The sequence below is a fragment of the Saccostrea cucullata genome, unplaced genomic scaffold (genome assembly GCF_032062105.1).
Source record: "Saccostrea cucullata isolate Sc308-1 unplaced genomic scaffold, CSIRO_AGI_Scuc_v1 ctg4162, whole genome shotgun sequence".
Classification (NCBI taxonomy): domain Eukaryota; kingdom Metazoa; phylum Mollusca; class Bivalvia; order Ostreida; family Ostreidae; genus Saccostrea; species Saccostrea cuccullata.
Genome location: NW_026931640.1, coordinates 1 through 27158, shown reverse-complemented (window position 1 = coordinate 27158; position 27158 = coordinate 1). Strand labels below are relative to the sequence as shown.

At 34.4% G+C, this 27158-nt stretch overlaps 2 protein-coding genes and 1 long non-coding RNA gene across 3 annotated transcripts; 1 reads left to right on the top strand and 2 right to left on the bottom strand.

Annotated features, from left to right (window-relative positions):
* Nucleotides 1-2856: 2856 nt before the first annotated feature.
* LOC134233184 (uncharacterized) lies at nucleotides 2857-7152 on the top strand. Its single transcript, XM_062715173.1, has one exon. The coding sequence runs from the start codon at nucleotides 2857-2859 to the stop codon at nucleotides 7150-7152; it is 4296 nt and encodes a 1431-aa protein (XP_062571157.1).
* Nucleotides 7153-19009: 11857 nt separating this feature from the next.
* LOC134233185 (tripartite motif-containing protein 3-like) lies at nucleotides 19010-21519 on the bottom strand (the record flags this gene model as incomplete). The annotated part of the gene is made up of 2 exons (XM_062715174.1): nucleotides 19010-19304; nucleotides 20655-21519. Coding segments are annotated over 2 exons (1047 nt in total), but the record flags the coding sequence as incomplete, so codon positions are not given.
* A 344-nt stretch (nucleotides 21520-21863) lies between these two features.
* LOC134233186 (uncharacterized) lies at nucleotides 21864-26941 on the bottom strand. Its single transcript, XR_009984931.1, has 3 exons — nucleotides 26892-26941; nucleotides 24445-24557; nucleotides 21864-21994 (listed from the first exon to the last, which is right to left on the bottom strand). It is a non-coding gene; the product is annotated as an uncharacterized LOC134233186 (long non-coding RNA).
* Nucleotides 26942-27158: the final 217 nt, after the last annotated feature.

The following is a 27158-nucleotide window of genomic DNA, read 5'->3' as shown; positions in this document are numbered from 1 at the left end:
TATTCAAAATATGCCTTTTAAACAATTTGAAAACAAATGCCTGCAAAGTTCAATCAAAGTACTGAGAGCACTCATGGGAGTTGAACGTGGTGTCAAATAAAATCTTTGATCGGGAGGTTAAGTGAATGAACAATATTATTATTTCAAATACAGACAACTGTTTCAGATTTTTTGAGTTGCAAAAATCTTGAGAAAGACATTCAGAGACATTGAATGGCAAAAAAAATGCAGGGGCCATATTGTTGCCTTCCTACATTAGTCCTTTTTTATACCCCCTGCTTGAAAAGCGGGAGGGTATTTAATAATCTGGATTTCCGTCTATCTGTTTGTAATGCTTTAGGTATACCCATCTTTTATACGCAACTCCTCTTACACCACTGAACGAAATTTTCATAGAATCTTTGTTACATATTGCCGTTGTGCACCTTCTATTACTTTTCCATCCTACACATATTTTTGGCTTCCCATTGCAAAACATTGACACTGACATTATATTCATATTAGAGGGGGTTGATCATTTACATAATTTACTGCTCACAGTCTTTAAATTTGTAAGCTTTTTCCTTGGCACCTTTACCAATGTGTTATGAAAATTTCAGTTTCGCAGGAATAATATCAATGTTGATAAAATGTGGATTTTAACACAGCATCCTTTTAAGAACTAACAGATTTGTTATATAAAACTTCTCTGGGAATATAAATGTATTTCAATTACACGAACATTATACATGGAGTACGTTAGAACTTCATCTTTTTTAATATTGTGAAGAAAAAAGCAATACCAAGTTAAATATTTAATGACCAAACATAAAAACAGTGGTATATGTAATTTGTGTGCGTACGAGTTATCTGGTATGTAAATGTAGTTTTCCTTTTATGAAAAAAAAATCATTTTGTTGTTTTTACGAAATGATTTTACGAAAACATCAGTGTCCGTTTTTTTGGTTTTAACATTTATAACGGAGTACTAGATTTACCGTTTTTGGCAGGTGATACTGCTGATGTAGTAATAAATACGCATGTTTCCTAAAGTTTTTATGCATTAATGAATTCATTTACACCAAGAAAATGTTCATGAAAAGTTTTAATAAATTCTGTGCACCGGTAAAAATGAAATTGCTAAAAATCCGGGACCGTCAGGCGTCGGGACGACTTGATTTACCGCTTACCGTTAGTATGTAGAGTTGTCGATCGTTGTCACAATTGATGTCCGTATTTGAATTCCATATGTTTTATCTGAATTCTATATTACCAATATTATAAGCCCAAAATGTTTACCATACTTTTAAGCTTGTTTAGCAGGTTTTACCTGGCGATTTAAATCCCGTGAAATCAGATTGGGCGTAGCAATTGGAGAGAGCAGAAGTGTCTAAGACTGCTCAACTTTCTACCTTATTTTTGTTTAATGTTTCTATAATTTCATGACCAGAGGTCAACCTATTCTGGGTAAGTGTATTTTATTTGTTATCGTAAGCTGTATGATTTATTTACGGTTTTTATTCCTGAAATGGCCACAGAACTTTGTTCTATAATTTCATTCGTAAGTTAGATTCGAAGTAGTATTTGCTCATGTAAAGTATATGTTATAAGTAAAAGTATAAGTGTATGAGTATATGTATAATGTAGACGTATTGTTGTTTGTATAAAGTATGGCGTATAGTATTCGTCTTAAAGTGGTTGTCTACAAGTAGTACACTTAGTCTGTGTGTGAACGTAAAAGTTCTATAAAGTAAAGTAGTATGAAGTGAAGTGAAGTATAAGTACAGTGCAGTAAAATGCAACAATGTAATGTGTAATGCAGTAAAATGCACCTAAGTAATGTACAGCAAAATGTACAAGTATGAGCAATGTTTAATTATATGTCTGTATCTAACTTTATTTTATTTTATAGGCCCCATTTATTTAGACCACTTATGCCATCTGTACCATTCAGCCAGTGAGCCATTCAGACAGTTATACTTCGCGTGTGTTTGTAAATATCTGTAATAAAAACTATTTTATACACATTGCTTTGTGATTTTGGGAAGCCGCCAGCCACCCTGTGACAAAATTGGTGTCAGAAGTGGGATACCAATCCCAGGAATTCAGTCCCAGGATATCCAAGGATATCAACGTTAACAAAGGACGACGTCCGACGTCAGGATAGACAGTCAACCTGGAAACAGATTCCAAATACAAGTAGTGTCATCGATTATGGAACCTCGCAGAGGAAATCAACATGTCACCTACAGTGCCTGATGTCCTTAAGCAAGACGACTTGAATCCATCCTACGGGAAATTCACTTAAATGTTTATTTCAATTAAAACATTCATTGTCAAACTGTAAGAAAAGAAAACAACTACTGAAAACTTTTTACTATTATACAAAAGACTTTGTTGTAAAAGTACTTAGATTTGTGAATTACTTGACTTGAAATGTAGTGAATATTTCATACATGTTCTCTTATTGTATTCTGTATGTACATGAAGTCTGTAATTGTTCTCACTTTTGCAATTGTTATTGTAGGCAATGTTCCATGGTCATTTGGGGTCCAGAAGGTTTCTAGAAGTAGTGAGGGGTGGACTTCCTCAGAGTACGTGGAGACTGGTCAGGGTAAAAGTAGTGTGGTAAATAAGTCAAAAGTATTAACAGTTGTGTCGCCCAATCTCAAACTTTCAAATTCAGTAGGAAGTAAAATTCCGAGTATAGTAGTGACATTAGTAGTACTTATACATGTAGTACCACAGTATATAGAAAGTAGAATTCAAAGTACAGTAGAGTCGTTAGTAGTACTTGTAGAAGTGCAGTATATAAGTGGTCACACAAAGGTGTTAGAAAGGTCTACGTGTTATGTTCAAAAGGTCATGTCCGTAAAAATGGACTCAGTACAAGATTTAATCGCTGCAGGCGAGAGGTTAGGTTATGAAAAAGAAGAGTTAAGAAATTATGTTACAGAACAACAGAAATTACAGCGTGAAGAGAGAGCAGCGGCTCGACAGAGAGAAAAAGAAGAACGAGAATATCAGCTAGAGATGGAACGCATGTATCATGAGATGAAGATGAAGCAGCTACAAGAGGAACACGAATTAGAACTAGCAAACAAAAGTGCACAAGGTAAGGTTAGTGATGTTATGGTAAAACCTAGTGTACCGAAAATTCCTCCTTTTGACGAAAACAAAGACGAAATTGACAGCTATTTGAGAAGGTTTGAGAGGTTTGCGACAGCCATGAATTGGGAAAAGACTTTATGGTCGACACACCTCAGTGCTTTATTGAAAGGGCGAGCTCTAGATGTATATGCTCTTATGTCCACGGCAAAAGTAAGTGACTACGATGAACTTAAAGCAGCTTTACTACGTAGGTACGAAATGACAGAGGATGGTTTTAAAAAGAAATTTCGTTCTTGTAGACCTGAAGTTGGGGAAACATTTTCTCAATTCACTGTTAGACTTGCTTCTTACTTGACTCGGTGGGTCGAAATGTCCAAAATTACTTGTTCATTTGAGGCTCTTTTCGATCTTATGCTTAGAGATCAAATGTTACATGTGTGTAATTTTGAATTGACTGTATTTCTGAAGCAGAATGTTCCAAAGACAGCAGATCAAATTAGTATGTTAGCTGATCAGTTTAGGGAAGCCAGAAATACTAGTGCTATCAATTTGTGTTCAAAGGCAGTGAACAAACCTGAGGTAAGTAAGGTACCAGAAAAACCCAAAGATGTACGTCAGCATCAGCAACAGAAGCCAAGGTTTGTTCCAAACAATGAAAGAAAATGTTTTGTGTGTAACAAATATGGTCACATTGCACCCCAGTGCAGATTTAAAAGTAAAAACTCAAGTGCAGCAGTGTGCAAGGACGAACGTGGGAAAGATCAAGCAAATGGTAGTAATGCAAATCCAAGTAACTGCGCAGCGCTGATTTATAGTCAAAACCCGTCTATTTATAGTCAGGTGAGTGACCATACAACCGTTTTAACATCGGCATGTCATTCTACAGCGAAACCAATGCCTCTTTCAGCTGGTTACGTTGAGGGTCATCCAGTTACCTTACTGAGAGATTCAGGATGTCGAAACATTGTAGTGCGCAAGAGTCTGGTAAAAGAGGAAAACTTTACAGGTAGACAAGAAACGTGTGTTTTGGCAGACAACACAAGAATAGTAGTCCCAGTGGCAAATGTTGTCATTGATTCTCCATATGTATCAGGTGAGTATGAATGTTGGTGTATGGAAAATCCTGTCTTTGATCTGATTATAGGTGAAGTAGAGAATGCGAGGAAACCTCATGATCCGGATCCAGAATGGAAACCCAACACTATTACAGCGGTAGAAACAAGACAACAGGTAAAAGAAAAACAGAAAAAGTATAAACCACTTAAAGTGCCAGATATTGTCAAAGATGAAATCAACCCAGATGACATATTGCGAGAACAGCAGTCAGATCCATCACTCGAAACAGCACGCAGATATGCACAGGAAGGTCGTACTTCACGTGATGGTAAGGTCAAATGGTTTGAAAAGAATGGTCTTCTGTACAGGGAATATGTGTCAGCAGAAAAGGACGGTGGTAAGACCTATTCTCAACTTATAGTCCCATCAAAGTTTCGTCATATTGTAATGAAATTAGCCCATGAATCGATCATGTCTGGCCATTTAGCGATTAGTAGAACAATTTCTAGGATTTTGTCAGAGTTCTTTTGGCCAGGAATGCAGTCGGAGATAAAACGATTTTGTAGGTCATGTGATACATGTCAAAGAACGGTGTCTAAGGGTACGGTAACTAAAGTTCCTTTAGGTAGAATGCCTTTAATAGACGTGCCTTTTAAAAGGGTTGCTGTAGACATTGTAGGTCCACTGCACCCCCCAACTGAAAAAGGTAATCGTTTTATTTTGACTTTAGTCGATTACGCCACAAGGTTTCCACAAGCGAAGGCGCTTCCAGGAATAGACACAGAGCGGGTTGCTGAGGCCTTACTTGAGATGTTCTCCTATACAGGTATTCCAGAGGAAATATTAACAGACATGGGAAGTCAATTTACTTCCGGACTCATGAAAGAGGTGAGTAGACTCATTTCGTTGAAACAGTTAACAACTACTCCGTATCACCCTATGTGCAACGGGTTAGTTGAACGGTTTAACGGCACCTTTAAGCAAATGCTTAAACGTATGTGTATTGATAGACCAAAAGATTGGGATAAATATCTACCCACTGTGCTTTTTGCCTATCGTGAGGTGCCCCAGGAAAGTTTGGGTTTTGCTCCCTTTGAGTTGTTATATGGTCGTACAGTGAGAGGACCCATGACGATCCTGAAAGAACTATGGACGAAAGAAATTCCAGATCAACAGGTAAAGTCTACCTACCAGTACATTTTAGATCTCCGCGAGCGATTGGAGTCAACTTGGGAGTTGGCACAGGAGAATCTTAAGAGGGCGTCACAAAGACACAAAGTGTACTTTGACAAGAAGGCTAGAGTACGAAATATGAAACCAGGTGAGAAAGTTTTGGTTTTGTTGCCTTCTGATAGTAATAAGCTCCTTATGCAATGGCAAGGCCCTTATCAAATTGTGAAAAAGATGGGTAAAGTAGACTATCAGTTAGATGTGAAGGGAAAAGTTAAGACCTATCACGCAAACATGTTAAAAAGATATGTAGAACGTTGTGAACCAGTTGTTCAATGTGTTATGTCAGTTGTAGATTCAGAACAGATTCAGTTTGATGAACCAGTTGGTGAGTATGATGAAGAAGCAGAGTTCGTACACGTACAGTCTCGAGAATCCTACAAAGATGTAGATGTGAATCCTGATCTCAACAGAGAGGAGAGAGAAACTCTTATGGATCTTTTACACAGGTATAGTGATGTTTTAACAGATGTACCAGGCCACACGCATGTGCTTGAACATGAAATCAGGACAACGACGGATAAACCTGTGAGAGTAAGTCCGAGACAAATCCCTTTTGCTATGATGGAGACGGTGAAAGATGAGGTACGTAAAATGTTAGAAATCGGGGTAATAGAATATTCGGAAAGCCCATATTCATCCCCAATAGTCCTTGTTGCAAAGAAGGACAACACATATCGGTTTTGCGTCGATTTTAGAGCTCTGAATCGCATTACTGTGTTTCATGCGGAGCCTATGCCTGATGTAGACGCAATGTTTGCTAAATTATCAGGCCATAAATACTTCTCACGGTTAGATTTGTCAAAGGGGTACTGGCAAGTGCCATTGTCTGATTCTGCCCGTCCAATGACAGCTTTTCAGACTCCCCAAGGTCTTTTCCAGTTCACCAAAATGCCGTTCGGGCTGGTTACAGCTCCGGCTACTTTTTGTCGTCTCATGCGCGAGGTGCTCAACAACGTGTCTAATGTTGACAATTTCATAGATGATATTTTGATATTTACTCATACTTTTGATCAACATATCTCTGTGCTTTCTCAGGTTTTACAGCGTCTCCGTGCAGCAAGTCTCACCGCCAGACCAATGAAATGTTCTTTAGCTTATCGGAAACTGGAGTGTTTGGGCCATATCATAGGCGATGACAAAGTACATCCTCATCCAGATAAAGTGTCGGCTATACAACAGGCGAACCATCCTACGACGAAAAAACAACTGCGATCTTTTCTAGGACTGGTAAATTTTTACAGAAAGTTTATCCCGAATTTTGCCCATATAGCTCTTCCATTAACAGACCTCACAAGAAAGTTCTCTCCTAGTAAACTTCAGTGGACAGAAGCTCAGGAATTAGAATTTCAAAATTTAAAAGCATCTATTATACAATCTCCGATTTTGAAATTACCGGATCTTTCCAAGGTTTTCATCGTACAGACTGACGCATCTGACAGAGGTATAGGAGCAGTACTTTTACAGGAAGAAGGTGAATTCAAACTCCCTGTTGCCTATGCCAGCCGCAAACTAAAACCAAGTGAAGAACACTACTCAACGACAGAAAAGGAATGTTTGGGTATCATTTGGTCAGTGCAAAAGTTTCACAGGTATCTCTATGGCAAAGAGTTTATTTTAGAGACAGATCACCATCCGCTGGTATATTTGAATAAGACGAAGTTAGTGAACTCCAGACTAATGAGATGGGCATTGTCACTTCAGCCGTACCGATTCCGCATCAGGGCTATCAGAGGGAAGGACAATGTAGGAGCGGATTATTTAAGCAGACAGTAAGAATCCGTCAGTAACTGTATGTAAATAAAGTTGATAAATGAAGAATTTTATCTTGTTTTATCTTATGTTTGAAAAGTAAAAAAAAAAAATATCGTACAGAAATTGTGTTTGGGAAAAAATTACATGTATGTAATTTTTCTTTAAAGGGGGAAGGTAATGTCACAATTGATGTCCGTATTTGAATTCCATATGTTTTATCTGAATTCTATATTACCAATATTATAAGCCCAAAATGTTTACCATACTTTTAAGCTTGTTTAGCAGGTTTTACCTGGCGATTTAAATCCCGTGAAATCAGATTGGGCGTAGCAATTGGAGAGAGCAGAAGTGTCTAAGACTGCTCAACTTTCTACCTTATTTTTGTTTAATGTTTCTATAATTTCATGACCAGAGGTCCACCTATTCTGGGTAAGTGTATTTTATTTGTTATCGTAAGCTGTATGATTTATTTACGGTTTTTATTCCTGAAATGGCCACAGAACTTTGTTCTATAATTTCATTCGTAAGTTAGATTCGAAGTAGTATTTGCTCATGTAAAGTATATGTTATAAGTAAAAGTATAAGTGTATGAGTATATTATAATGTAGACGTATTGTTGTTTGTATAAAGTATGGCGTATAGTATTCGTCTTAAAGTGGTTGTCTACAAGTAGTACACTTAGTCTGTGTGTGAACGTAAAAGTTCTATAAAGTAAAGTAGTATGAAGTGAAGTGAAGTATAAGTACAGTGCAGTAAAATGCAACAATGTAATGTGTAATGCAGTAAAATGCACCTAAGTAATGTACAGCAAAATGTACAAGTATGAGCAATGTTTAATTATATGTCTGTATCTAACTTTATTTTATTTTATAGGCCCCATTTATTTAGGCCACTTATGCCATCTGTACCATTCAGCCAGTGAACCATTCAGACAGTTATACTTCGCGTGTGTTTGTAAATATCTGTAATAAAAACTATTTTATACACATTGCTTTGTGATTTTGGGAAGCCGCCAGCCACCCTGTGACAATCGTATCTTTTTCAGTGTATGGCGCCACACAAAAAATAAGTTCCCTTACGAAAAACTTTTGAGGTTCTTTATTATTTAGTTTTACTTTGAACGAAATCTAATATTCAAAAAAAGATTGCTTTATCATTATTACATTTACTTACATTTCAAATTATGAAAATTAGATCAATTCAGGAGAATATGACATGAACTATTTGTGGCGGATGTTTATGCATGTTTTCTGTTGAATATCATCGGAGTAAATCAGCCGACACAGAAGCCTCGCTTTCCGCTCTATATAATCAACACAAATTACTGCGCATGTTAAATACGTGATGACCATGGGAGATTGAACATAGTTCAACTCCCAAAAAGTAGGTCACAGTGACCAACTTTTTCATTAATATGGTTTAAGGCCTCTAAATGCATCAACTTACAAGATTTGGTGATTCTAAACCTCTCGGTGTCTGAAATAATGGGATTAAATGTTTTAGAGAAGATTAGTCATAAAATTCAATAAAGTGCCGCGCCACAGCATGATATGCCCGTCAAAAAAATTACAATTTTCTTGAACATTTTAGGTGCAAGAAAATCACATCAATCTTGATTCTAAGTTTTCGATGATTTTTCCATTCCTTAAAATAATTATCCATCCCTGTGATGTAGGCATCAATTATAATAAATATTACATCACTGATAGATTTCTGTGCTGGTTGTACCTTGTCAAAAGTCCATCATCAAATTAGTCTTTTAAACAACTTAATCTACACCAAATTAATTTTGAAAAGAAAAGGCTGGCCATCAAATGACATATGTTATAAACTGACCAACAGTTCCTCTGTCTAATCCCCAAAGGATACAGCTTAATCAGAGCGACTGTGACAGCTAGCCTTCCAACATTGAACTCATTAATTAAACTTTAACTGGATGCTTGTCTACTCATTACTACCAAGAGATGAAAGGGTCTGCACTATCTACTATAATTTTTTTTTAAAAATATATAAAATACTCAAAGATTTTTGATTTGGTTGAGATTTAATTTCCAACAGGTTTTAATATGTAATTCATATGGACATGCTGATTCCACCCCACCCCATAAAATTCGTTTTTAAATTAATAATATTACATAATATAAGATTAGTCTATTACGCAAGTCAAAATAGTTTTAATTACTTTTCATCAACTTCATTTTAAAACTTAAGCTAGTCAACAAGAGCTATTTTTAATCACATAGGCTTAGTACCCATTTACCCAATACTCAAGGGATATAGATAACACCAATGCTCTGTCAGTTAGTTCCTCACACTCAAAACCCATTAATTTCTCTCTAATTTGACATGCAATTTTCTGTTATCAAAATTCTTCTTGACCAGTGCTTGATAATTACTCTCATGGGAGAGGCAGGATTTCTCTGACATGCATTATATTTGTTATAGATTGCTGTCAAGTATATGCTTAGAAAAAATAAGTATTTTCTTGATTTAACACTTTTTTAACAAGAACAGTCCAATACTCTTACATTATTTGGAATGTGTTAATGAATAGTAAAAAGACACATTTTAAAAAAAAAATCACTTAAATTAAAGGTCACAGTGACCTTGAAATTGGTCTTCCTAAGATGCATAAACTGGCCAAGTTTGATGATTGTAGGTCTTATGGTTTTCTAGTTATGGGCCGGAAAGGATTTTTCCATATTTGGCTATAACTTCTTAATTAAAGGTCAGAGCGACCTATTTTTTGTGCGCAACACACCTTCTACCCAAGATGCATTAGATGACAAATTTGAAAATCCTAGGCCTAGTAGTATTAGAGTTATGAGCCGGAAACGAAAAAGCTAACAGACAGACGGACAGACGGACACGAAGCCTATAACAAAATATGTCCTGTCTTAAGAAGGGCGTATAAAAAGTAGGTCACGATGGCCTACTTTTAAGTTGATGTTGTTTGTGGACCCAAGATGCACCAACTGACAAAGTTTTATGATCATAGGCCTTAAAGTGTCCAAAATATACCTCCAAATCAATTTGATAACAAAAGATTGTAAAATTTAAAAAGTAGGTCACCGTGACCTATTTTTGTATTAAGATGATTTCAAGTCCTGAGATGCATCAACTTACAAGATTTGATGATCCTAGTCTTTATAGTAAGCAAAATATCAACAATTTTAATAAGTGTAAATTTTAGTCAAATTTGAAGTGACCTTGAGAGCACGCCCTTTTCCCCAGGATCATGCCTTGAACAATTTTTAATCTTCAACATATCCTGACCCTTGTATGTAAGTTTGGTGAAAATCTGCCTGGTGGTTCTGGAGAAGAAGATTTTTTAGCAACCAGTACTTTTGGTTTTATTTTCATGATTATCTCCCCTTGTTTTAGGGTCCCACCCCTAATTTTAGTACAAATGGTAGCCCTTGGGCCAAGGATACTCTGTGACAAATTTGACACTAATTGACGGAACTAATGGGGGTGATAATAACAGTAACAGACAGATTTATACTCCAAATGGTGTGGTTTTATATAACGAGGAGAAAGGGACTTCAAAGAATCAGGGGCATTAAGACCCTAAATATGTCCCAACCATAATGGACAAAATATTATAAATATTAAAAGAATTATGATTGAATCACACCTTTTCAGACATATTTTGACGAAAAAACCACTATTAAGACATTTTGGGGTCTATACAAAAATAACTCAATTTTCACTGATTTCTGGAAATTTTTAAATATTTTTTTTTCCTGTACATATAATTAAAGAAATAAAAGATGGATTTTTAATACAAATACAACAGAAATGGTCTTAAAGATGTGAACAAAAACTATATTGTTTAGCTAAAAGTGGTTAAAAACAGATTTTAATGTAAAACAGTTGTTTTATGTTCAAAATCAGAGATATCTGGGAACTTAAGATGTCTTTAAATGGACTCCACTCATAATATGTACTTTACGGTAAAAATATTTCAAATAAAATCATATTAACTCTATCAGAAACTATAAATGAGAAAAAAATAACCTTTATATTATTTTAAATTTACAGAAAAATGTTATTTCAAAGACAAGTACTATTTTATGTATTTAACATAACAAGAGGCCCAGGGGCCACAGCGCTCACCTGAGCACACCGGCTAGGAAAAAGCAAATATCAGATCAGAAATGAAAGTTTACCGAGTTAAGGGTGGGGGCTTAAATCTTAACCCCTAAGGGGTCTTGATTTGAACAAACTAGAATCTACACTACCTGAGGATGATTTCATATAAATATCACTAATCATGTCTTTGAAGTACTTGAGAAGGAGATTTTAAAAGATTTCCCTTTACATTCTTATGAAAAACTTTGATCGGCCATTTTGGCCCCACCCTACCCCCGGGGGTCATGCTTTGAACAAACTTGAATTTACACTACCTGAGATGATTCCACATTATATTAGTTTCATCCTTCCTGCCCAACTGGTTCTTGAGAAGAAGATGTTTAAAGATTTTCCCTGTATATTCCTATGTAAAACTTTGATCGGCCATTTTGGCCCCGCCCTACCCCCGGGGTAATGATTTGAACAAACTTGAATCTACACTACCTGAGGAAGATTCCACATGAATTTCATCTATCTTGACCCAGGGGTTCTTGAGAAGAAGATTTTTTTAAATGCCATTAATTTTTTCATAATTATCTCCCCTTGTAAAGGGCGTGGCCCTTCATTTGAACAAACTTGAATCCCCTTCACCTAAGGATACTTTGTGCCAAGTTTGGTTGAAATTGGCCCAGTGGTTCTTGAGAAGAAGATGAAAATGTGAAAAGTTTACGACAACAACAATGACAACGACTACAACGACGACAGACAACGGACAAATTTCGATCAGAGAAGCTCACTTGAGCCTTCGGCTCAGGTGAGCTAAAAATATATTGAATGCACAAAGTGAACAAACAAGAAATGTATTCAACTAACATTTTTAATAACAATTCATTAAACTTGACAAAAATAGCAATAAGGGATTTCAGTTTCCATAAACAAATTCTAGAATTCCCATCACCCACCTATACTTTTACCAAAAAGATCATAGAAGTTAAACATCACACCATTCATGCCTTATACACTACATTTACTCATAATAAGATAATGTTCATCATCCTCATCCTCACAATGTCATAAAAATGAACTAAGCATCAAAGAATTAGTTATACTAGAACATGTTTGTCTGGAAAGGTTTTGTAATTGCATTGTATTACAAAAAATAACAAGTACTTGTAGTCATGTTAATTATTAACAAAGTTCAATATGCAAATAAACACACTGCATAATAAACTATAATTGTTACTATTATCTGAGAAACATTTTGTGATGCATTATGCATTTTACATCAGTATATTTATTTTGATAACAACTATTCATGAAGTATAATCATAAGATAATAACAAATCACATCATTTGTCAAGGTACATAATTAATCTTTCAATATTTACAACAGAACTTATTAAACTTATGCAATGAATCTAATATGTTTTTGGGATGTACAATGTTCTATATTTTAATTTCTCAATTATAAAACAGATGTTAAGAAATCACAATTTAAACATTAAAAAAATCATAGATACATTAAAATCCCTATTAACAATTAATAAATAACAATATATACACAGCCTTCAACTATATTGTTCAAACAATAATGGGAGTCTAATGCAGTGGATATCATAACCTGTAGAATGATTGATTGATTGTTTGATTGATTGATTGCATATTGTTTAAGTCCCTCTCGAGAATTTTCACTCATATGGAGACGCCTATAATCTGCTGAATTTTCACTCTTAATAATGTTCACTCTCAATAAACCAATGTCGCAATTCATGTCAATCTTCTGTTGCACTCATTTCACTTTCTGATGAGCCATCCATTACTGCAGGAAGCACGGCTGCATCCTCAGGTAGTCAGCCCAGTCTTGAGTAGGTCTTACTGCAAAGTTTGTGTCTTTCATAGCCAAGAAACCACAATACTGAGGCCACATGTGCACATGCCCCGACAACTCTGGCTCCAGCACGGCACTGACAATACCATCAAGTAACAGCTCCAGTAGCAGGATATTGTTTTGGACCATCTCCAGGCATCCTACAATTAAAATATTAATATCAAAATTAAATTACTATATATATTATGTATGCACATTTTGTCTATAACTATGGAAGGAGGGGGGGTTTACTTGTACAGTGTATATACATTTGCATAAGATTTTCTTTATATAAATGAGAAAAAAGGGAATAATTTATTAATATTACCAGGTATAATATAAAATTATTTCATTCATGAAATCAGTTTAAATAGCAGTTTTATTGATTTACCTATTTGGGTTTAATGAATAAAATCGGAGGCAAAAACATTATTGGGTACTTTAAATTAAAACAAAAAAGATGAACCTTGTAATGACAAACATTTTTTTTTTCATTTAAATGGTGACTTAAATGAATTTATAATATCCCAAGGTATTAAATCTAATTTTTTTAATACTTACAAAAGTTTAATTTTACATTACTTATAATATTTTAATTAATTGGTTAAAAAAACAACAAAAAATAGGTTGTTCCCACAAGGAAAATAGAAAGAATATATATCATTTATTCTGCAAAGAATATTTATTAGATTTAGTGATGTTAGCTTATTTTTTAAGAAACTAACTTTTTTTTATTTCTTTAACGGTTTTACAAAAAACAAAAACAAGCCTTTTACCATTTTTAAAATTATTTTTGACTCTTATAGCACACCATACATTTACACAAAGTACAAAGGTACTAGGGTATTGAGGGTAAGGTCTCTTGAATACACAAACGCTAGACTCGGTTGTATTTGTACTCAGACAGAAAAATATGTTATAAACACCAACATAGAAATGTAGTATATTTATATTTTAATGCCTTATATGTAAATATTTTCACAACTGATAAAACGCGGCTAATCATGGAGGCCTAAATCCACAGGTACTTGGGTCGTGGTTTATAAATATTTATAATGTACCTTATTGATATGTAAAAAAGTACTTTTTTTACTTTTACATATCAATAAGGTACATTATAAATATTTTATATAAACCACGACCCAAGTACCTGTGCCTAAATTAAAGAGAATCGATGATTAAGTCAACTTTTTGTGATCTAATTTTTCTTTCAAAGAAGATAGCATGTTGTGTTCCTGTTTAATATATTTTAGATACACATTTTCTATCTTCAACTGATTGACATGATTACCGTCCCCCCGAGTTCATGCAGTTAGCGGAGTCTGTCATATCATACATAAGTTTAGGAGGGGATGTAATTTTGAACAATGCATGTAAGTAGTGCATGTAAAAATACAATTGCTCTTATTTTCAATTCATCCCTACCTGTTAAATGTTTAGAACTTCGATAAATCTACTGTCACATTTTCTGTTTCCTCCAACTTCGTTTACGTCTGAATATAAATACTGAAACCGGAAGCGATCAAAATCGGCCTCAAAAACCATCGTTTTATATATTTTTCAGGGTGGCCGCATGCAAACAACAGAATGATATTTTGGGATATAATTAATTATGTCATTTTAAACAATCTATTAAATTTTTATTCTGTTGTTTTCGTGCAGCCATATCTAAATCTTGTTTGGAATGTGAGAATTTGACGTAAATTTCTCAATTCCGGAAAAATCACACAACTTCACATACTGATAACTCAGCTAAAAATTAAAGGTTGAAAATTTTATTGCCATTAACATCAAACTGGACATCTCGTTATATGAAAAATAAACCAACTTAACAATAGCACTGGTATAAAAATGTTTAAAAAATATTGGGCAGCTCATATATGCTAACTGCCCCTGATTCTTTAGTGGGGTGGCATTGTAACATGGGGAGGGGGGTATAACGAGGGGACACTTCATGCACTTTCCTGTTCAAATTAAAAACAGTGGGAAAAGTTATAATAGAGATTGAGTGAAGTCCAGCCCATCAGACCCAAGGTGGACAAGAACCATGAACTTCAAAATTTTGTTCCTCTTCACCAAAATTTGTTGAAATTTTACCGAAAGTAACAATTTTCAAATATTAATTCGAGACGCACAATGGACATACACAAAGAAAAACATATAGCTATAACTAGAGCAAAGCTCGTTGCAAAGCAACGAGTAGGTCTTCCGTTCTGTTTGACCAGAAGTACCTTTCATTTTTAGCTCACCTCAACGAATTTTGGGGGAGCTTATGTGATACCCTCGGCGTCGGTGTCGGCGTCCCAGGTTAAAGTTAAGTTTTTTGGGGCAGTTTTCTTTTCAAGTACTTCTGTGTCCTATGTTGATTAGACATGCATGGAAGATGCTTTTAGTGTCTTTCATTGTACCAGTCCAAGATTCATATGCTGCAGTTTAAACAAAGAAATGACCAGATAAATGTTTTTTTGGAGCAGATTAACATTTTTGGTGCAGTTTTTGGTGTAGGTTTCATTTCCAAGTAACTATAAGCCCTATGTCGACCAAACTTGCATGGATGATACATCTAGAGATGCATACTACCAGGCTTGCTTCGGATGCTGAATCTGATCTACATTTTCAAGTTGAGTGAACAGGTTAAAGTTTTTGGTGAAGGTTTCATTTCCAATTAACTATAAGTCTTATGTTGACCAAACTTGCATGGATGTTACATCTAAGGATGCATACTACCAGGCTTGCTTCGGATGCTGAATCTGACCTACATTTTCCAGTTGAGTGAACAGATTAAATTTTTTTGTGCAGGTTTCATTTGCAAGTAACTATAAGTCCTATGTTGACCAAACTTGCATGGATGATACATCTAAGGATGCATACTACTGGGCTTGCTTCAGACGCTGAATCTGACCTACATTTTCTGGTTGAGTGAACAGGTTAAAGTTTTTGGTGCAGGTTTTAATTCCAAGTAACTATAAGCCCTATTTTTACCAAACTTGCATGGATGAGACATCTAAGGATGCACACTACTGGGCTTGCTTCAGATGCTGAATCTGACCTACATTTTCTGGTTGAGTGAACAGGTTAATTTTTTTGTGCAGGTTTCATTTGCAAGTAACTTTAAGCCCTATGTTGACCAAACTTGCAGGGATGATACATCTAAGGATGCACACTACAGGGCTTGCTTCAGATGCTGAATCTGACCTACATTTTTGGTTGAGTGAACAGGTTAAAGTTTTTGGTGCAGGTTTCATTTTCAAGTAACTATGAGTTCTTTAATGACCAAACTTGCATGGATGATACATATTAGGATGCATACTACCAGGCTTGCTTCGGATGCTGAATCTGACCTACTTTTTGTGGATGAGTGAAAATGTTTTTGAAGATGTTTCATTTCCAATTAACTATGAGCCCTATAATGAGCAAACTTGCATGGACAATACATCTTAGGATGCACACTAATGCCGGTAATGGACTTGCTTCGGATGCTGAATTCGACATACATTTTTCAGATAATAGACCAGGTAAAAGTTATGGTTGCAGGTCTATTTCCAAAAAAACTATTAGGCTTATATAAGATTGTATAAACCAAACTTGCACAAATGTTGCATCAAGAGATGAAACTCTCAAATTTGCTTCAGATGCTGGATTTTGATTACATTTTTACGAAGAAGAACTAGATTAAATTTTTTATGTAGGTCTATTTCAAAGTATCGGATCAAAATTGCTTAAATATTTTCATTTTTGGAATGTACACTTTTTGTTGGTTAATTGTGTAACTTTGCCTTACTTACAGACAACATTCGTTGAGGTGAGCTCTGTAATCTCTGATTACCTATGTTTAACAAATATGAGAAATAACGCCCTAAAATGCTTTGAATCCTATAAAGCTATGTTAATTAATGCAAAAATAAGCCATTTTTGCTACTTCTGGTTTGACCGAAAGTGATGACGACGCACGGAAAATTAATTTTTAAGCTCCAAGAGACATATGTTACCCAAAACATGTCAAAAACGGCAAAAATATGTGTTTTCCGACTACTTCCGGTTTGGCCGGAAGTGACGACGCTGGACGTAATTGGACGACTCCATTTGATTAAACTTGACATTTTCAACAACTTTGCTTCTTTGATGTATAACAAATTCTCAATACTTTTTGAGATATCTGGAAAAAACGTTTGGCCCCTCTAGATCCCTTAATTTAGGGGTTAGCCCTTTTTTCCGACATATCTTTTGAAAGATATTCTAATTATGCACAAATTCTGTTCTATATATTTTAACAAAATATTTTTAGTTTAGAAGATGAGATGCAAAATATGAGTAATTTTTAGTTCTTTTAAGCCTTCTAATTTTTAACCCTATATAGCACCATTTTGAATAGAGAAGTCAAAAAACAAAAACCGATGTGCACAACTTCAATCCTTCTATTATCTAAAATCAGCAGAATTTCTGCTCCAGCTTAAGTCGTCTCTGAGCCTTTGTCTGGAAACGAAAGCCTATAAATTTTCGTTTAAAGGGAAATAACTCAAAACCAGAAGTGACTTTTTTGAAATTTTAGTCAGCATTCTGATAGAGTTTATTAACGTCTATAACCTCTGAAAATTTGAGCGAAATCCGTTGAGAAATGCGTGAGATATGAGGCCTCAAAGTTACGGTCTAGGAAGCAGAAGAAAAAAAAGAATAATAATATTTACCAACAGAATCAGTAGAAGGTCTTCCGTTGGAAACGGAAGGCCTTAATTAACATAACTCCAGTGGACTTATAAGTTACGAAATGGTAAAACTCTCAACAAGAGGCCCATGGGTCACATCATTCACCTAAGCACTTTTGCTAGTTCAGTATATGTTACCATATTTCAATGACAAATCACGGGGTTAAAGGTTTTGAAAAAAAATTCCTGTAAGCTTAAACACCCCGTGGGGATCCGGGTTATAATAGGTCCTCAGTACCCCCTTTCTTGTGGTAAAAAGCGACTAAATGGGGAGGTCCTGCGGATGAGACCGTATAAACCGAGGCCCCGTGTCACAGCAGGTGTGGCACGATAAAGATCCCTCCCTGCTCAAAAGCCATAGTGCCAAGCATAGGCCTAAATTTGCAGTCCTTCGTCGGCAATGGTGACGTCTCCATATAAGTGAAATATTCTAAAGAGGGACGTTAAACAGTATATAATCAATCAATCAATCTATTGTGGCCCCCACCATACCCCATGGGGGTCATTATTTGAACAACGTGAATCTACACTACCAAAGGGGGCTTCCATATAACTTGACCAATCATGGCTCTGTTGTTGTTTGAAGATTAAAAAAAAAAAAGATTTTTCCTATGTTTTTGTATGGAAAATTTGATCATAGTTTATTTTGCCCCCTCCCAACCCACAGAGGTCAATATTTGAAAAAAAAAAAACTTAAATCCACACAACCTGTGGATGCTCCTATATGTTTTTAATTTTTCCTGACCCAATGGTTTTGGAAAAAATTGTTTTTAAAATGTAAACTTAAAATGTAATATTTTGATCATCAATCGTGGTCCTACCCTACCCCTGGGGTCATGATTTAAAAAAATTTCATACTACACTACTTGAGGATGCTTCCATGGAAATATAACCAATCATGTCTTGCTATTCTTTAGAATTAAAAGATTTTTCCCATATTATTTCTCTGTAAAACTTTGATCTTCCCATGTGGCCCTGCTCTACTCCTGGGGGTCATGATTTGAATAAATTTGAATTTACACTACCTAAAGATGTGTCCACAAAAGTTTCAACTTTCCTAGCCCAGTGGTTCTTGAGAAAAAGATTTTTAAAACATTCCTCTTAATTAGCACTATTTTTGAATTATCTCCCTGAATTAGGGCATGGTCCTTCAAATGAACAAACTTGAATCCCCTTCACCCTGGTCCAGTTGTTCTTTGAGAAGCTTACAGACAGACGGACACATGGACTACAGACAAAATGTGATCAGAAAAGCTCACTTGAGCTTTCAGCACAGGTGAGCTAAAAATGAAGGACACGGTTGATTATTTTGGTCTAGATGTTTCAAATAAAACACATTCTGTATAATTACAAACCTTTTTCCTTGTGAATTTCTCTGAATAATTTCTCAACATTTCTAACATCATGTTTTTTATGTTCACCAGATGTCAAGATGCACATTATACACAAGGTGACGTCACACGGGATACAGAACTGGGATAACGGACGGCTTGGATGTTTCCTGCATTTGAAATCCTCCACAGGGAGACCTTTTAAAACATGTCAAAAGAGAAAAACTTATAAAACAATATACACAAGATACATAAACATATCTAGCATTTCATCATTGTCATATATAAAAGTTTCCCCATATTTACTGTTAAGTCTCACATTTGAAATCCTCCAGTGGGAGCTCTTTTAACAAGAAAAAAAATATACAGTACACAATATACATAAAGATATATCTAGTATTTTTGAATTATCATTATCATATATTTTCTCAATGTTTCCCTATATTACTCATGGTACTGGTGAGTCTCTCATTTTGATTTTTTACTGTACACTTTAATGTAAATAATTTACTATTTGATTCAAACAGACAAAAAAAATTCTGGGAAGACGATCAATGCAACATGGTTATAACAGGATTAACAGCTGAAGTCAGTGAATATTATTTGTTATATACATGTATGTAAGATGTCACCCCAGTACACCGTGTAGATTTCCCCCACACCTGCTACAGAAATACACAACATTCCTAGACTGAGCTGGTGTTGATATCAAAACTAACAGTTTGTCTTCTGAGAGATTAAATTATTTTTGCTTGAATAAAGTATTGAAAAAAAAACTATATCAATATACTGTTTAGTGAAATAAAATGTCGCCCTCCAAACCCCTAATGCCTCCCTATACCTAATACCTAACACCCGGCCCACACCCCATTAAACAGTTAACTATTTTCTAGATTCCATTTCCTTAGACATGTGTCAGTGACATACAAACACTTTTAAAATAAATATAAAACACACCTTTCCATCCCCCTTCAATTTCCTCAAATTAGGAACCCGAAGCTTTAATATTTATGCATATATACTAATAAAGTTTCATCCACAATCATCATGTCTACCAAAACAGAAGTTAAAATTAATCAGAGTTGTTCAAACAATCAATTACCAGTTAGAATATTTAGCATGTTTAGCATGTGCACTTGATGTAGAAGAGAATTCTTATTTTCATATGTAAAAAAAAAAATATGATAAATTTGATCTGCTACGAATCCGCATTTGTCAAAGACATCAAAGCTTAAAAAAAATATTTTCCTAAACCAAGTATATATTAAAAGAACACTAATTAAATAATAAACATAATATATGAATAATGTTTCTATAGTTTAATACTTTTTATAATTAATGTATCCTCATCATAGAAATATTTCTTGTCTAGTTGTAATCAAACTAAACATGCAATATGTCATCAAACTGAAAACAATCATTGTAATTTAATTCAGTCATGACTTTCCCAGTAATTATTAAATTATCTAACATATTGTGTACATAGAGTATTGTAAAACAATTAAACTAATTAAACATACTGAACTATAACTGTATATTATTACTTACCAGTCAGAGAGTCTGTATGTACCACACTGTATATGTTGACTGTGTTGTGTCTGTAATCCCCTACCCACAGTAGGTGTGTGTCCTCATCATAACTCAGGCCGTATGGTGTGTTTATCCCGTGTTGTGATGTCTTTATCTCTGTCAGATAGTGACCATCACAGTCTAACATCTGTACTGACTGGGTGTCCCAATCACACACCAGGATGTGTGACAGTGCGTCAGTACAGATTCCTTGTGGTGCTAGTCCTGATCCTGATTGAGGACGTCTGTAGGAGAATCGGTAATTACCGTCACGATCTGTCACCACTACAGCACCACGGATAGAGTCAGACACAATAACATCTCCATTGCGGTTCTCTGTGATGTAGTCAGGACTACTATACAGTCCCTGACCTGTGATGTTGTGGTGCTGTATGGTCTGGATGTTTTCTCTTGTGGAGTTATACCGCACTACCTTGCCTGTAAATTTATTATTAGTGCAGTAAGTCATCGCGACCAGCAGGTGTCCAGTGGATGGGGAGCTGTAGACACACTCTGGTCCCCATGGTGCTGTGTTGTTGTACTTTATTATTGTAGTCTTTTCTTTGTTCTCTGTAGACAGTTTATTGATGTTATAATTCCTGTCTATATAAATTAGATCACCGTAAGAATTCACACTGTGTCCTCCCAAAACTCTACCTATATCTGTCAGATGATCTAGTTCTTCACCTCGTGTGTTTGTCAGTATAAGATTGCCATCAAAATCACTGATCCAGACCCGGTCTGATGTAACACGGGAAATGTGAAGACACTCCCTAACACCAGACACGGTGAGAGATTTCTGTAACACTGCTCTATACATTATTGACAGCAGACATCTATTTCTTTATCCTGATGTTTTATAATAGAACAGTGTGGATTTCCTCAGTCAGGGAGATTTCTCTGTAAATTACAACAGTGTTCTAGAATTATTGACATCAAAAACACAGACTCTCTTTACAGTTTTTTTTAAATGTACTTATTTAGATCATTCAATAATTGTCTCTTTAAAACACGAAATACTGTATTTACATTTACTTTATTTATTTGTCTCTAGACTTTTACATATTTTGCTTATTAACAAATTATTCTAATTCTATATATCAAATGATATTTGTCTGTCTTCAAAACTTGCATAATATATTATAATTAGATGTCATGACATGTCGAGACAAGTTCACAAGTAATACAGAATCATGTAATTTCTGTTGGCCCTGAGAACACAATTGTACCTTGTACTTTGTACATATACTGTACGTGGTGCTGATCAACTGATTGACTGAGGAGAGGCCTTTGTACACAGCAATGGACTGGAATCTGGTCTATATAAAAAGATTGCATTATAAGAAAATCTGTTAGATATAAACAGTTCAAGATTAACTGACATCAAATTGATATGAATATATGAATCTGACATGGTATCAATTTTGAATTCATATTTTAAATTGTGTCAATTCAATTACTCACAAATGTGTATAAAAAGATCAATGAAAATCAAGGGAATATTACATAAACTTAATCTTCCTTACTTCAATGAAAAGCCATTTACCGTAAATCTGGAAATTTTTACGTCGATTTTATTTTGCCAATTCGGTTCAAAATGCCGTTGATTTATTAATACGTTTCAAAATTTCGCGAATGACCACTGCTTTGTTTACATGTTCTAATTGGTAATTTATTTTTAAGAAAAATATTTGTACAAATGCAATAAACTCGCAAATTTGCTAAAAATTTATCTACAGCAAAAATTTCCAGGTTTACGGTAAAGCACTTAATACACGAAAACATTAATATAAACAAGAGGTCTCTGTGCCACAATGCTCACCTTTGTCCCCTTGCCCCTCCCTGTTCTTGAAATTTTGAAAATTGAGAATTTACATATTTCAGTAAGCTTACAAGCTGATTTAAGTATTATCTTCAATGGGCAAGTAATTTTTGAGAAGAAAATTTTTTTAAAGATATTTTCTCTACATATTTTGATACCAAATTTTGGGCTTATTTTCCCTCCGGGGATCACGATAAAAACAACATAGAATTATAACTACAAGTACATGTATAACATAAACCTAGTAGTGTATCAGCCTTGATTATAACACATGATTTTGACGTGATTCGACAGCTGTTAGAAGCCAGGGCTGCATTGCCCTGGGCAACATCACTATGTCTTGCCCTGTTACTAAGGGGTTGTTTCGCCCTCAAATTTTAATTATTTCTGTTTAATATGTGTATATGTATGACAGTAAAATATGTATATATGCTTTAAAGAAAGGTATTTTATATACTAAAATTACATCGGAATTTTTGAAAATAAATAAGCAATGCTAATACATAAAAAATAAAGTTTTTGAAATGTGTGACAAATGATGCTGCTCCTGACGTAAGAGAGGTAACATTTGTTAAAATAGAACATATCAACATATTATATTTTGGACACGAAAGGGTTGATTTCTTTATCTGTTTCGGCTGTAAGAATGTTCAAATTTCTTTTTATATGCTATGTTTAAGCATGTATTTAAGTTGAAAGCTTCTGGCCTAGCCTGTAATGACAGGAATCATGCTTGAAACTGAAAGTACGTAGAACTCTCTTAAGTTTGGGACCTTCAAATCTTAATAATCAAATGTGCAACGGTAGGAAAAAAGTTTCAAAAATACAGGGTAATTTCTTCTTAATGGTCAAATTCTTTCTCATCATCGCTATTCTCCATTTGTGATTATTCAGTAACTTTCGTCAAGCATTACGTCTTTACCCCATTTACGAAGATTTAAAACAAAAGTGGATAGCTCTAATAAATAGTAATTTTATTTTCTTGCCACTTAAATACGAACTGAATGTTTTCAATCTTTTTCCAATATATAAGTATGCATTCAAATATCCTAAATTGTCTAGTTTTATTATAATACATGATATAAACAACATACATCATATCGCTGTTTTGATATCTTAACTATATAATGTTGACCCTAGGATTGTCTCAGCTATAAGGGCTTGGGCCGATATCAACCGCTCGGGCTGATATACCAACGGCCGAGATCAAAACATATAAAGCAGTATTATATTCTACATCTACAAAAAATCTGTTAATACTTTTACGCAACATTATCTTGTGTTTTGTTGAAATAAATGAATAAATAATTTTCTCTTAGATTGCCGCGATACGGGATGTCAGGATTAAGAGAAAGTTATAAAGTATGTATTTAAAAAAAAGTGTGTTCAGTAAATTCTTGACACCTAATCCTCGCGCCGATTTTCGTAACAAATTACCGTGATTTTCATAGTTCAGAACATCGCTTAATAAATTTTTCTGTTACGTATAATACATCCGAACTGCGTTTTTCCCCCCAGTTTCAGACTCAAAAAGGGGGGTGCGTATTTTACATCAATGCGTATTATACTCGGCCAAATACGGTAATTCTAAACAAATTTTTAATCTTCCTATTTTAAACTTTGCTCCAATAATGATATTATGATTCCACACCGTCTTAAATATGCTTACTTTCTTTTTAATTATCTCCTCTAGAATTTGGACTTGACCCTCAAACAAATTATAATTAATGCATCACTACCAAAGATTCTTTACGAAGACTTTGGTAAAATTGGCCCAGAAATTGAACGTTCTCCAAAACATAAATAAATAAAAATCTATACAACTGTAAGTTAAAAGTTTACGGACAAACTGTCAGACAGAGGCCGGACAATGATGGTGATCAGAAACGTTCACAAGCTTTCAGATTATAGATGAACCAATAACAAATGTAATAAAGATATATATACCACAGAGACTTTGGTTATGTAGAGTGCACGGAACCCTGTGTCTGTGTCATTAGGATCTGAGAGATAACCAGTCCAACGAAAATGATGCTGCTTTATACCATTCCTGGAACAATCTCCCAAGTCAAAATGAACTGCTTATTTTAGCAGTTTATAAACAGTTATTAGGCAGTCTGGCAATTTTTTGGCAGTTTTTAGGCAGTTCTTAACAGTCTTAGTCTTAGCATTCCTTAAAACTGCTTACAGACTGCTTAAAAACTGCTAAGAATTTGTGTAAGCAGTTCAGTATTGAAGAAACTTAAGCAGTCAAACAAGCAGTTTCTCAAAACTGCTAAAAGTGCAACTAATTCATTTCGACTTTTTATAAGAAGTAATACAACACTTTTTCACTCTTGGTGGTCCTAACTTTCACTAGCCTTCATTACTGCCCATGTGTTACTGTTAATGCTTCCTGATGATAACGTCACAAATAATTGGGGGCCAGGCAGGAGTTCTTACTCAGAAAATAAAATTAAATAGAAAAAAAAATATACTAAAAATCTTACTAGAAATGATACAATAGTTTGTAATAAATTGAGGCTTCATATTATAAAAAGCATGAGCATATGAGCTTCTAATCTTTATCCCATCAACTTGCAAATCCAGCCGTCAGTTACATTAACAACCTGCTGTGTCCCCCTTAGTTGCTTGAAACTATAGGGTTGTATCCAATGAGGAAAGCCAGTCAAGATTTGTGCGCCTTTTCCACATCAGTTCAAAATTACAAATTGTGAAGATGTTTGTGATGGTCTGGGATATTATATATATTTATACCCATACAGTGAAGAAGTAAAATATGCTTTGGAAAATACAATATTATCTGTGATCATCACATTGGACTAGCTGGATGTGAACTTAATATTTATATAGTGACAAGTGTATCTGAATTTATTTCCATGATCGAGATGGGAGATCATTATTATAAAAATCTGATCAAACAATATTGGAACTGGGTGATATAGGAAAATTGCTAAAAGATTTGTTGGCAGTAATTAAAGTATGCTTCAGAAAATATGGTAAGTGTGTGAGCTTGTGATATAATAGGCATACCCTCTTCTCATTTGGATAACTATTAAATTATAAAACGTTTAATCTAGTTTTTATATTTTAATTATAAGTACTAAATATAAATTAAAATATTTGCAAATAAATTTATAAGCTACCATAGAGGGATCCGTAGATTATAGCTTATAAGTCCACTGTATCAATTATAACCAAGCTCTAAAGATGCCACTGACGTTTATGCAAGAAAATGGACTTATTGAAAGGACTCATTTACAATTCATACCTTAGATCTAAATCTCAATACTAAGTCAAATTCCCATATATGATGTCATTTTTTCAATAAATTACCCTGCCGGAAGCAAAAATGCATTTTTTGTATTCATATATCATGTATATGGGTGGTGTTATGTTCTTATAAGTAGACAAGAATAGTGCTTATAGCATTCTTTTTACCAGTTTTTAAGCAGTTAATAAATTTTCAAATTTATATGTAGGTCACTCAGAGTCATTTCCATATAAGTAGAGCAAACAAAAGAAACACCTTAGCATGCCGTTATTAAGCAGTTTTTAAGCAGTTCTCCTTAACCTTCCTATTGACTGCTAAGATACTGCTAAGGAAACTGCTAAGCAACTGCTAAGTTACTGCTAATGAACTGGCTAAGTACTGCTTAAACTGTGGACTGCTAAGGAAAACTGCCTAAGGAGAGAAGAAGGCTAGTAAACTGTCTAAGAACTGCTAAAGCACTGAACTGTTAAGGTTAAAAAACTGCTAAAGAACTGCCTTCCACTTTGACTTGGGCTGTGTTTAAGAAAGACATACTGTCATTATTGCATATAAATCTTAAACATCATCATTAAGTTTTCTACCATTAAATTTAATGTTCCATCACTGGCAAAGCAATCTTTAACTGAGGATCTGTGTTTAAAATCAATTTCCAGAATACATGGATCTAGAAACTTTTAAAAGTTTGGATGAATAGATAATCATATTTTTTAACTTAAGCCAATATAATTAATTTGTACAGTAGTTTCTCAGAAACGAAACCTGTTTTGGGGCCGGAAGTGTGTACCCTTCTAAAGTATTTTCTAATTTTGCAAATTGAGACAAAAAGTGCTATGCTTTTAAAATACTTTAGATTCTGATACACAACATATGTTTTACAACAATGTTTTATCAGCAAAATTTTTATAAAGTATTGATAAATATAATCTTAAAGGTTTATTGATCAATATTAATAGTATGAGTATAAAATAGAAAGCAATCATTATCTGTTTTAAAGAAAAGCTCGAGGGTTAACACATGCTAAAAAATCCCAAATGAAACTTTGCCATATTTTGCCTGAGAAACTAGAATAATTTTTTGGCATAAGTCATATACTAGTTAACATAAAAGGAAAACATGAAACCTGTACATATGGGATGTATTCTTCATCTACACGGATATCCATCACAATTTGTAGAACCTGTCAAAATTAAATCAAACTTATTGACAGACAACTTTTTCATATAATAATAATAATAGGCATCAGATATACAAAATTAAGCTTTTTATTTATTAATCAAGAAATAAAAGAATACACTCATTTATCTTTTTCCAGATTAATTAGAGGTTATGAAACATACATTTTATAATCTGATAATTTTGGTACGAGTTGCATATACTTTCATCCAAT

What these genes read in the sequence shown, in the direction of transcription:
- LOC134233184 (XM_062715173.1), top strand. Translation starts at nt 2,857, where the DNA reads ATGGACTCAGTACAAGATTTAATCGCTGCAGGCGAGAGGTTAGGTTAT.